This window comes from Hemiscyllium ocellatum, chromosome 45, assembly GCF_020745735.1.
Source record: "Hemiscyllium ocellatum isolate sHemOce1 chromosome 45, sHemOce1.pat.X.cur, whole genome shotgun sequence".
Lineage (NCBI taxonomy): Eukaryota > Metazoa > Chordata > Chondrichthyes > Orectolobiformes > Hemiscylliidae > Hemiscyllium > Hemiscyllium ocellatum.
In genome coordinates this window covers 13,353,838-13,366,049 of record NC_083445.1, presented here as the reverse complement: position 1 = coordinate 13,366,049, position 12,212 = coordinate 13,353,838, and the positions used below count along the sequence as shown (strand labels likewise).

The 12,212-nt window shown below is 40.9% G+C and overlaps 1 protein-coding gene across 6 annotated transcripts in view; it reads left to right on the top strand.

Annotated features, from left to right (window-relative positions):
- The window catches only part of smarca4a (SWI/SNF related, matrix associated, actin dependent regulator of chromatin, subfamily a, member 4a), a 105,218-nt gene that overhangs the window by 60,740 nt on the left and 32,266 nt on the right, over positions 1–12,212 (top strand). For all 6 annotated transcript variants that reach the window (XM_060855256.1, XM_060855255.1, XM_060855254.1 and 3 more), the window contains 9 exons: positions 145–308; positions 3,284–3,350; positions 3,481–3,591; positions 4,743–4,985; positions 5,988–6,101; positions 7,332–7,439; positions 8,694–8,780; positions 10,104–10,150; positions 11,686–11,852. In XM_060855256.1, the coding sequence (XP_060711239.1) occupies positions 145–308; positions 3,284–3,350; positions 3,481–3,591; positions 4,743–4,985; positions 5,988–6,101; positions 7,332–7,439; positions 8,694–8,780; positions 10,104–10,150; positions 11,686–11,852 (1,108 nt within the window). The remainder of the gene's footprint in view (positions 1–144; positions 309–3,283; positions 3,351–3,480; positions 3,592–4,742; positions 4,986–5,987; positions 6,102–7,331; positions 7,440–8,693; positions 8,781–10,103; positions 10,151–11,685; positions 11,853–12,212) is intronic.

Genomic DNA, 12,212 nt, shown 5'->3' with positions numbered 1-12,212 from the left:
GGAAGCTAAGTTAGTACATGGAGAAGTTGAATTTGTGATAGAATGAAGTGAAGAGGAGCGGAAGAAAAATAAATACCAGCATGGATCCCAATGGTGTGTTTCTGTACTATATCTTCTTTGTAAATTTTATGCAATTCCATGCAGGTCAAAGGTCTGGAATGGCTTGTCTCGCTGTACAATAACAACCTGAATGGAATCCTTGCTGATGAGATGGGCTTGGGAAAGACCATTCAGACGATCGCACTCATCACTTACCTCATGGAGCATAAGCGCATCAATGGACCCTTCCTGATCATAGTACCTTTATCGTAAGGAGAAAGCTGTTCTTATCTCTACCTGCCAGGGGCTGAGAAAGCAATGTTGGCCAGGATGCCAGGAAAGTACTCCCTGCTCCCATTCAAAGAATTCTTTTACATCATCTTACACCAATGGAACTGATGATGCATCAGTTTATCATTTCTGTTGAGAACTTCAGCAGAAAAGGATTCCACGGTTCTCCTAAATGCTATTGGGATGGGGGAGATAATTTTGACTTAGCTCTCTGGGGGTGAAATCTACAAGATGTGCTGAAATGCTGAGTTTACACCTTGTCATAATATTGATTTTAATTCAGGATAAGGTTAGAGGGGCGCAAAGTAAACATTTCACCGGGCTCCTATCAGTTTCCCAACAGGCAGAATAGGTTAGAATTTCCCAGTGAGCTCAGTCTACACTATATGGGCTTCAGCAGTTCATCACCACTTCTCAAGGACAATTGGGATGAACAATAATTATTAGCCTAACCAGCAACATTCATAAATTGTCAATAAATGAACAAAAAACATTACTAGAGTTGGATGGGGTAAGAGTACTATTTCATCTTTTGATCATTGACATTTTTTCAACCAAAACCATGAAATCCTTTTTCTCTTTCACTCGTAGCATAAATGCTAAACTGAGGCTCCATATGTTCCACTGGTGCAGAGCAGAGGAGCACTCCCAATGTCCTGAGCAACATGCCTCCGTCAACCATCACCAACACTATTCCTGCATGTACGAAAAGGCTGCTGTGTTTGCATGCAAAAAAGTAGTTAATTGGCTATGAATCTCTTCTAGAAGTTTCAAGTGCTGTATAAATTTTAATTGCTTGCTGTCAGCATTTTTATTCTTGTTAATTTCAGTAAGCAGTTACTGCTCAAGTTCCATATTAGTTAACATATGATTCAAGCACGTTATTATCCCTTGTTGATTCTGTTCCTGTGAGAGGTCACTGTGTCTTTTTTATAAGGCCTTGTCTATTGACACAAAATGTCTGCATGCTGTGCATTGCTTAAATTCCTGCTTATGCAGCTAACTTGTTTCATTTTTAAACTTGGTGTGGTTGTGAAAGGGGGAGAGGTAGGAATGTGGGTGTGAACATGGAAGAGTTGGGGTGGGGGGTGAAGCTATGAATGGGATAGGGTGTATTCCAACTGAATGGGGTGAGTGGGGTTGGAGGATGGTGCAGTGTGAAGGGAGAGCAGTAGCAAACCCCACCATCCCTGACATCCTCGGTCCAATCTTCCCATGTTTCCCCCATCCATATCCTACCTGCTGCTGCCATCCCCGACCTCCCTTAACTCCTCCCTATTGAATCCAGTTCAATATACTTATTTTCTGTGCATGCTTTTGCATATGATGTCATTGGAATTCTACATGACAACGTAGAGAGTCTGTATCTGTGCGCATGCGTGTTTCCAGACAAGCGTGCAAGTGCAGCTGTGAGTGTCAGCAAACACTGCCAATGTCAAATGACCAACAAAATAGCTGCTGGTACTCCTTGCATGTGCAGACAGGGCCAGTGATGTCAACTGGCCGTGACATGCTTCAGGATGCATCCAAACATGCACACTATTGTCATCATGTTCCATGCGTAGTGTTGTATGTGCACAGCCTGACCCTCCCTTATTTCACATTTTGCTTCAGCTGCTGCTTCTCAGCATCGTTTTTTTGTCATAGTTGCACACTTATTAGTTACCCATTGGTTGAAGGAAGCAATAGCTGACATGGTTTTATGAATATAGCCTTACTTTATGGCCTCTACTTATACTTCCTAATGACAGAATGATTTATCTTGAAGAAGAGTCATATCAACTCAAAATGCTAACTGCTTCTCTCTCCACAGATTCTGCCAACATTTTCTGTTTTGATTTCAGATTTCCAGCATCCACAGTATTTTGCTCTTATCAGAATAATTTTGCTGCCTTGGCTGCTTCCTCTCTCACTCCCTCCCAACTCTTCACATTGATTCAGTCCACAGCATCAGTTGATCCCTCATGCTGTTTTGTTCCCTTTTAGTGCTTGCTTTTCCTCCTTGCTAAATATTAAAATTAGTTATCCAGCTCACTGCAGAACCTTCTTGAGGTAGCATTTGAACCATTTGCAGTCATTATAAAATTCTGTAACTTCCAAATGACGTCAACTTCCTCTTTGTACATGCTAACTCTGCACTGCCTAGATATGAAGTTTGGACCATTTATCGCTGTTAAACTAAGCTTCAGTCTTCCCTCTCAGGTGAACATGACTCATGAAAAACAGATTTTCTGATCATTATCTCATTACTGTTTGTGGGAACTTGCTATAAACAAGATTGGCTACAGAATTTCCTACATTACAATAATGATAGTTCTTTAAAAGAAACACATTTAGTGTAAAAGTGTAAAACTATAAAGTCATCATAGTTTCTATAGATATGTGTTTCCTGTACCTGCTTATTTTGGAGTAGCTCTGCTGGAACAGAGTAACAGACTCTGATAGAGCTCCACTGTAGGAGATGATTGGCTCTGCTGGATGAGAAGAACAGGCTCTGGTGGAGCTCTGCACGAGGAAAAGAACAGGTTCTGATGGTGCTCTGATGGAGCCCTACTGGAGGAGAGGAGTGGGCTCTTGCAGTAACTTTGCTGAGAGAAAGGGAACAGACTCTGATGAAGCTCTGCTACAGGAGAGGGAGTGAGCTTAAAGTCAGCATCACAGACAAATAGAGCCAAGAAAGCGGTGGTGGAAAAGGAAAGCAACTTTTAAAAAATGTACCAAACATGGAGAAAAACAATTTTGGTATCCAACTTGATAGAAAGGAGTGATTTGGAGACTGTAATTTGATCTCCAAGTTTGTCTGAATCTAATATAAAGCTTTTAGATTTTGTTATTATAACCCAACTTGATACTCATAATGAGATTCCGGCCCGTAATTGTAGCCATCACTCAGTACATTAAGAAGCCAGTAGTTTCCGTATATTAGCACTCATTTTAGTAATTGTATTTACAGAACGCTGTCAAACTGGGCCTATGAGTTTGATAAGTGGGCGCCATCAGTATCACGGATCTCATATAAGGTACTTCCATCTTCAGATTTAATGCTCTTATTTTGCACACTGCATGTTGTTTGGTTGTTTTGTATTTGCACGGCCAATATTGATGTGGTTTTTCTCCTCTGCTCCCCCATCCCTGCTCTTCCTACTTCAGGGTTCTCCTGCAGCTCGAAGGGCATTTGTTCCTCTGCTTAGAAGTGGGAAGTTCAATGTCCTACTCACCACTTATGAATACATCATCAAAGACAAGCATGTTCTTGCCAAGGTGAAGTTTTCCTTTCTTGCAAAATTCTCTTCCTTATCGTGTCATCCAATTCCCCAGAGATCATGATGTGTGCTGGACTTCTATCTTGTTAGTATTTCCTCCCATTGCATCCACCTGTCACCCCTCCAATTTGGACCTTACATAGGCCAGAACTCTTACATGAGTCCAGAATTGTAGTATCCCAGTACCAGGTCCTCCATCCCACTTCCTGTTTCCACAGTCTAATCCACCACCTTGGTACTCCAGTGCCAAATGCCTTGGTACTCCAATGCAGGTGTCTTTCTGCTACTCAAGTGACCCTATGGTATCTGAGTGTCTAACTCACTGTTGCTGGTGTCACAGTGCAGAACCACCTGCTCCTGATACCCTATTATTCTTTAGTACACATTCATGTCAAACCTATTGTCCCTCGCACACAAGCATCTAACCCACTGTTGCTTGGAGCCCAGTGTCTAATTCTCTGCTGGTAGTATCCCAGTGTCTAATCTTTCCCTATTACCATAGTGTCTGTACCACCGCCCTGGTGCCACCGTCTCTATGCCACTGCCCTGGTACCATAGTGTCTATATCAAGTACATTTTGAATATGAGAGATCCACAGCTCCAGTATAAAATAACAGAATCATGTAGCAGAGTGATACCATTGCATCTGCACCACTCTTTGAAAGAGTTATCCAATCAGTCCCGTCTCACATTCCACTGCTGTTGCTCCACATTCCTGTCATAACTTCTTTTCTCTTGAATATTTGTTGCATTTCCTTTTGGAAGCTAGTGTTGAAATTGCTTCCACCAACTTTCAGGCAATGCATTCCAGCTTACAACTTGTTCCAAAACTTTTCAACATTTCTGAGTTTCATAGCATCTGCATACCTTTAAATTATCGAGGTAAAAACAATGACTGCAGATGCTGGAAACCAGATTCTGGATTAGATAAAGGGCTTTTGTCCAAAACATCGATTTCGCTGCACTTTGGATGCTACCTGAACTGCTGTGCTCTTCCAGCACCACTAATCCAGAATACCTTCAAATTATGTCTTGTTACACTGATACATGTAGAAATCCACTCCTCCTCAGAATCATTCCCTCTTCTGCAGATATCCTTTTCCGTATGATAATGTTCTACTATTTTCAATGTTTTCTTTTCCTCTTCAGATCCGTTGGAAGTACATGATAGTGGATGAAGGTCACCGTATGAAGAACCACCACTGTAAGCTAACACAGGTGCTGAATACGCATTATGTGGCACCACGCCGCCTGTTGCTCACTGGCACTCCACTGCAAAACAAGCTGCCTGAGCTGTGGGCACTCCTCAACTTCCTGCTGCCCACTATTTTCAAAAGCTGCAACACGTTTGAGCAATGGTTCAACGCCCCCTTCGCCATGACAGGAGAAAAGGTACATTAAGGATGAGGGCCAGAAATGATCATCATATAAAGTGGACATGTCACATCAATGCAGAAACCTACATTTATTTAGAACCTTCAACTTCTTCCAGCCCTTTTTCCCTTTTGTGATCTCAGCATTCCTCCAACTTTAAATGATTAAAATCAAGAAGACACTGTCGGCTACTGTGTTTCCAGCTGCCATGACTTTAAACTCTGGAATTCCTTCCCTCAAACCACTCCATCCCTCTATCTCTCCTTTTCCTACAAAATGCTTCTCTTTGACCACTTGGTCACCGAGCCCAATATCCCTTTTATGTGCCTAGTTATCAAACTTTATTTGAATCCACTTTGAACTAGGATGGTTTTGGTTTGTATTTTTAGTACCTGATCATCTTAGAGTTTCATTTCACGGTGAGAAGCAAACCAAGGTAGTTTACTGAAGGATTCCGTTTAGTGGATAGAACTTGTAAACAGAAATCTTTATCCATTTTATACTTGATTAGTAGTTCTGTGTCATTTCAATAGTTTCTTTCTTGCCTGTACATGCAAGTTATGTTTCAAAGCTAATTTTTGAATGTTAATACTAACCTTCTCAGAGGCAAATGAGGAATACATAGAAGGTAGTTCGCAAACTCTGGATGGAATTATGAGACATTAAATCAAAACATGACACTATTTGGAATAAAAGCAGAGGAATTATCCCATGTCTTGACCAATATTTATCTCCCAACCAGCACTGCCAAATAAAATTAATATTACATTGATATTTGTAGACATTTGCTGTGCACAAATTGGTTACCACAGTGCTTACATTACAACAATTTCAGTATTTCAAATATATTTCTGTAAATTATATTGTGGCATCCTCCATTTTTGAAAGGTAAGTTCAACAGGAATTTTGGTAAGGCAGTGTTTTGCTCAAATGCATCTTTTTTCAAGATTTAGATTGCGTCATAATTCATTGTGCGGCCACCATTGTGTTCAACGTCTTGCCATCTGTAATGTAACACAGGTGGATCTAAATGAAGAGGAGACTATTCTGATCATCAGACGTTTGCACAAGGTCCTCCGCCCTTTCCTGTTGAGGCGATTGAAAAAGGAAGTTGAAGCTCAGCTGCCTGAGAAGGTGATCTTCCTGTTCTGAACAGTTAGAACATGCCTTTTAACTGGGGATAGTGGCAAAGGGATACCTTACTCCTGGTGGCTTTGTAAATAGCTTCAATATGAACATCACCAATTCTGCTGGACTGTGTTGACTGTGATTGCTTTACTAAGCTTGGTTCAGTCTGAGACAGGAATTCCACAAAGGCAGTGTTTAATTTACTTACCAGTGTCTTTGAATGGATCCCATGAAACATCATCCCATCCTGAAACAAGTCCCACTCTCCCTTCACAACAAACAATATGGCTTCACTGGACTTCCCAGTGGTGACAGAGCTCCACTATTACATTACCTCTTAGTCATCAATATTCCAATTGAGGGGGAAATAACCTTTCAAGCATTTTTTTTTATGTCTAGTCAATTTTGTGAATCTTTAACTCCTGACATGACTCTAATACCCTTCCAATTCTAGATAACCTACACCAACCCATCACAATCCATCAGTTTTATAATCACTGTCTTGTAGAAGTTTGACACATCTTTTAATATTCAGTGCCAATCACATTTGATTTTTTCTTTAAACTTTCACTTCAGTAACCTTTTCTAATTCTCAGAACATTTGACGATGTGCAATTTCTGCAGTTGTAAAAACCCCCCACACTTAATTGCAAATGCATTGTAGTTGGAAGCTCATAGTATTGATAACAGTTAGCTGACCCGTATAGGAGGTGAGACAGAATATTGTTATGTCATCAGATCAGTGGTTACTAATGGTGCCATTAATTTACTGAAAACCATATTCTCTTTCCTGCTCCCCATTCTAAGTACTAACTGAGGGAGTTCAGCAGGAGATTGTATTTCACCGTCTGCTACAGTTTGTGTTTTATTCCCTTGTCTGGATCATCTTTGTCTTTCCTTCCTCTCTCTACCATTAATTCAATTCTGTTGCACTCTGGCAGACAGAAAGAAACATGCCTGAGCTTAGTAGAACCCAACATTCCTCTTATTGGGGATCCATCAGAGAATCTTTTCTCTGTTGGATTGGAAGACTGACTCAACTGGGTTTATTCTGTTGGTCAGTAAATGGGTGCTTTTGTGGCTTGTGTGCAAGTCGATTGACTTCATGTGTTAAGCAGTTAAAAGACACAGCTACCTATGGCAGGATGAAGAGAGGAGAGGGTGAGTGTCTACAGCTGCTTCTGAGATGAGTTTTCTGAAATAAACCGGCTGAAACAGTGTTTTATTCCCTCATAGGTGGAATACGTCATTAAATGTGACATGTCAGCTTTGCAGAGAGTACTGTACCGCCACATGCAAGCCAAGGGAGTGCTGCTGACTGATGGCTCAGAGAAGGATAAAAAGGTTTGGGAACAGCTCTGTTATCTTCCAGCACTGAGCCATTCACTGGGGCAATGACCGTTAATTAATATTCACCATTATGTGTCTTGCACTGTTTTTTTATGTGATACAGTTTATTTACATGAAAGTGTGACCTGCTGATGACTTTGACTGTTTCTGGGGAGTGGTCATTGTATTTGCATCATTACCATCTGGTGAAGCTGCTTATAGTTTTTTAAGTTTATTTGGAGTTTGCTTGTTGAGGCATTTGAAATAATGTCGGTTGAAACAAGCTAAATAGAAAACAGGATATTAATGTCATTCAAGGGGTGTAATGCAAGATATACGATTAAACTAAATACTATAGAAAATAGGACAACTCTCCTGAACAAAAGTTGTGAGGCTGTGAAATGCAAATCTGAGGTAAAATTTACAGCAAGGCTCATGTTCATATTTAAGATCAACAACAAAAATCCTAGCATTCCTATCGTACTTTTAACATAGTAAAACCTTCCAATGCACTGTATAACAATGTTATCAAATCTAAGTTAAGATTGAGCCATTTAACAAAATTATAAGATAGATGACTGAAAGCTTGGTCAAAGAGGAGTATCTTTAAAAAGGGATGTTTCATAGAGAGGAGAAGTGTTAGGAAGAAATTCCAGGGTTTAGGGCCAAGTCAGTTGAAGGTATGGCCAGTTTTGTTGGAGTGATTAAACTTGGGCATGTGCGAGAGACCAAAGAGAAGTTGTTTGAGAGTGATGAGACCAGAGGAATATCAAAGGAAGAATATGAATTTTAAAAGTGAGGCATTGCTGGTATAGGAGTCTTTGTAGGTCAGCAGCTGAAGGGGTAACAGTCAAGTGGAATTTGGTGCAAGTTAGATAGGTGGTTGAAGGCAAAGGGGTTAAATAAATAATTAAGAGACTATTTGTGTCCAGTATAAGCACTAGCAACAGCACTAATTGGGCTGTTTGGCTCATTTCTGTGTTGTAATGCTTATGTAATTGTATGTTATGCTCATGTGTGAATTCCAACTCAAAAGCTTCTGTTGAGCTTTGCAATCTTCATACAATTCATAAAATTCAGGAATTTTCATTTCTAAATGTTAAATCTGATGTTCTGAAGCACTGTCTGTGAAGACAGCCTGCAGTCTCAGCACCAGTGGAGAATGTCGTTTACTGCAATTATTTCATGTTTCAACCTCTAACTCCTGCACTCTTTCTTCAGGCCAAGTGCTGCCATTTAACTGTGAATTCTTTGTCTTATTTGCTTTAGGGCAAAGGAGGCACAAAGACACTGATGAACACCATTATGCAACTGAGAAAGATTTGCAACCACCCATATATGTTTCAGCACATTGAGGTAAGCAGCTCTGCCTACATGTGTTAGTGTCGCAGGGCAACAGTTGGCACTTGGTACAATATCAACTTTATTCAGAACCATAGCTACAACCCCAAAAATATATTATTTGCTCTCTGTCAAAGCCCCACTAATACTCTCATAATCTCTTTTAAGTATGTAATTCTCATTATTTTAACATCTGTAAGACAAGAGAGCTCCAGAGCAGGGGTAAGGATAAGGAAGACACTCACCAGTGTAATACAGGGGGGAAATGAACTGTGTTCCTGCCTCTGATTACTTACCCAAGAACTGTACTGATAAATATAAATGTTTGGTTGTGCATGTGAGCATACCCATGAGTGATTGTACAAATGCATGGTTGTGCATCTGTCATTGCTGGAGATCCATTGAGGGCAAAGTTGGGTTGGATTCCAGTTTTCTCTTTTCTTGAGGGTGCTCTCTCTTGCAGGGTTTGCCTGTACGAGCACTGACCACCCTAACCCAAGCATCTATGCGTCACCTGTAAAAACTGTGCATCAGTGGAAAACATCATACCAAATCTCAACCTTCTTTTTGCCAAAGTTCTCCATGTGTTTTACCAACAGAAATCCTGGGATAGCAAACAGGAAGGGGAATCCAGTCTGTTTTCTTAATTACTTTCCGCCTAGAACAAACATGTGAGGCGTGGGGGTTTACAAAATATAGACCAGTAAACTTTGCAGTGGCCCATAACTTCAAAAAGCTCTAATTGTTCAGGTTTACATGAATGTATTGCAGCTTTGTGCCAGTAAATAGTTTAACACTGAACTCATATGGAAGTGAGCAGCTGTGATTACCTGATGCTAGAGTGATTGTGTAATGGATAGCATGCTCAGTGGCATGGCATTCATTCATGTAAACTTTGTCTGCTTTTTAAAGTCAGAGTGATTATAGAAAATCTTTGCATTAAATTAATTGTGTAAAGGGTGTGCACTGATTGCTGAATCATTGAAGTAAAATCAGTATTTCTTCAGAGTTTGCAGTTTAAACATTCACACCAGTTTCCAGCAAACCACTGAACTGGAGTGCCCTTTTGTAAAGTCTCTTTGCATGGCTTCTCACTGAGTGGGAGATCGATAGTTAGTTCTGCTTCCCAATCATCAGTTGACAGAAATATACGGATCAATGGATGTGTATTGTGTATGTATGTGTGTCACAATGACACAAATCAGAATGTGTTATTGCTATGGTGGAGTTCACCTCATTCCAAATAGTGTTGCAACTTTTGCCCAAGGACTGAGAATATTGCAATACTTGCTTCTGTCCTCCACATTTACATCTTCATCCCTTTTATTTTTCAACCAGGAGTCTTTTTCAGAACACTTAGGATTCACTGGAGGCATTGTACAAGGGTAAGTGCAATAGTCTCTACAACAAATCAGAAAGCAGCACTTACCTGGGCTGAATGTGTTGTCTGTATGATGAGACTAACTAATTTAATATGTAAGGATGTGTTTCAGTAATTTGAACCTACATGGGTAACCAAGACCAGCTGAGGATAAATTTGAACAATGACCTGCTTAAAATTTAGTAGACATGACCTGAGCTACTTCCCTAATCATAAACAGTTGAACAATTTGTCAAAATGGCTGAAAATGTCTGTGATCCTGAGAGCAAACACTCAGAGGACCTCCACTTATAAACAGGGTTGATTAAAGAAAAGCTCAAGACGAAAATGACCCACAGTAGCTCAGTGGTTAGCACTGATGCCTCACAGCGCCAGGAACTCGGGTTCGAATCCAGCCTCGGTGACTGTCTGTGTGGAGTTTGTATATTTGTGGGCGGCACAGTGCTGCCTCACAGCACCAGAGACCTGGGTTCAATTCCCGCCTCAGGCGACTGACTGTGTGGAGTTTGCACGTTCTCCCCATGTCTGCATGGGTTTCCTCCGGGTGCTCCGGTTTCCTCCCACAGTCCAAAGATGTGCGGGTCAGGTGAATTGGCCATGCTAAATTGCCCATAGTGTTAGGTAAGAGGTAAATGTAGGGGTACGGCTGGGTTGTGGGTCATTGTGGACTTGTTGGGCCGAACGGCCTGTTTCCACACTGTCAGTAATCTAATCTAATCTAATCTAATCTAATCTAATGACTGTCTGATTAAGAGGTGCCTGCTGTAAACACGTGATCTATTCCGACCAGTTTTTTAAGTGCTAGAATGGGTTGATTGTCTAATGGTGAGGAGCAACCATGGTTCATAGTGGGTAGTTTAGACAGTAAGATCTGAGTATGTTGGTTACTGTGCAGCAGGCTATAGATGAGAGAAAATTGATTTATGATGACAAGTTATCTGTTCGTGGCTAGTGCGACAGTATTGAAGCTGAGCTTCACGATAACTAACACTAACATTAAAGAACGCATTGGCATCACAAAGTGACCACAATCATTGGGGTTCTATTTAATAACTTCTACTTATGTATTACTTTTAACATAGTAAATTGTTAAAAGACGCTTTACAGGAACTTTATTGAATAAAATTGGATACTGAGCCATATTAGGAGTTACCATGGCAGGTGACAAAAACTAGGTTTTAAACAGCCTCTTAAAGAAGAGAAAGGCAGAGAAGTTAAGGAAGAAAATTCCAGAACTTGGGTACTTAAAGGCCAGGCTGCCACAGTCAAGTAATCAAAGTCTGGGATGCTTAAGTGACCAGAATTGAAGGAGTGCAGAGATGTTGAAGGATTGTAAGTCTGGTGGAGGTTACAAAAATAGGAAGTGGGTGGTGAAGCTATGGAGGGACTTGAAAACAAATGTAGGAACATTGATGGATAGGGAGCAACTGTTTTCGCATTAATTTCTAAGGTTATTGTTCTGGGCCACTGGTCAATCTGGTCTGGCACTGAGGTGGAGGCCAGTGTGGAATTCTGTTGAATTGTGTTGTTTGCTGACAGGGCTGATCTTTACCGAGCCTCGGGGAAGTTTGAACTGTTGGACAGGATTCTCCCCAAGCTGCGAGCCACCAATCACAGAGTGTTGCTCTTCTGCCAGATGACCTCACTGATGACCATCATGGAAGATTACTTCACATACCGCAGCTTCAAGTACCTTCGCCTGGACGGTGAGTGGGTCATCTGGTATTGCTAACTCCTCCATCTCCAGTCTACCAGCCACTCACTCCTTCTGGAGTTCTCCAGGCAACACTCCTCTTCCTACATCATTTCTCATTCCAGGGATGACATTTCATTTCTGAGAATAGACACCTGAGGAAATAATTTTAAACCAACCCATATTAAGGAAGTGATGGCATCTGATGCCATATAGATTTAAAATGTCACCCAGTATTGCTCTGAATTAACCAACCCTGCCTTGTGTTAGTAGAACATCACAATCAACTCTACTTCTAACCTTGATTCAGCACGGTTAGATCCCATGGAATACAGGGAGAACTAGCCATTTGGATAAAGAACTCATTCAAAAA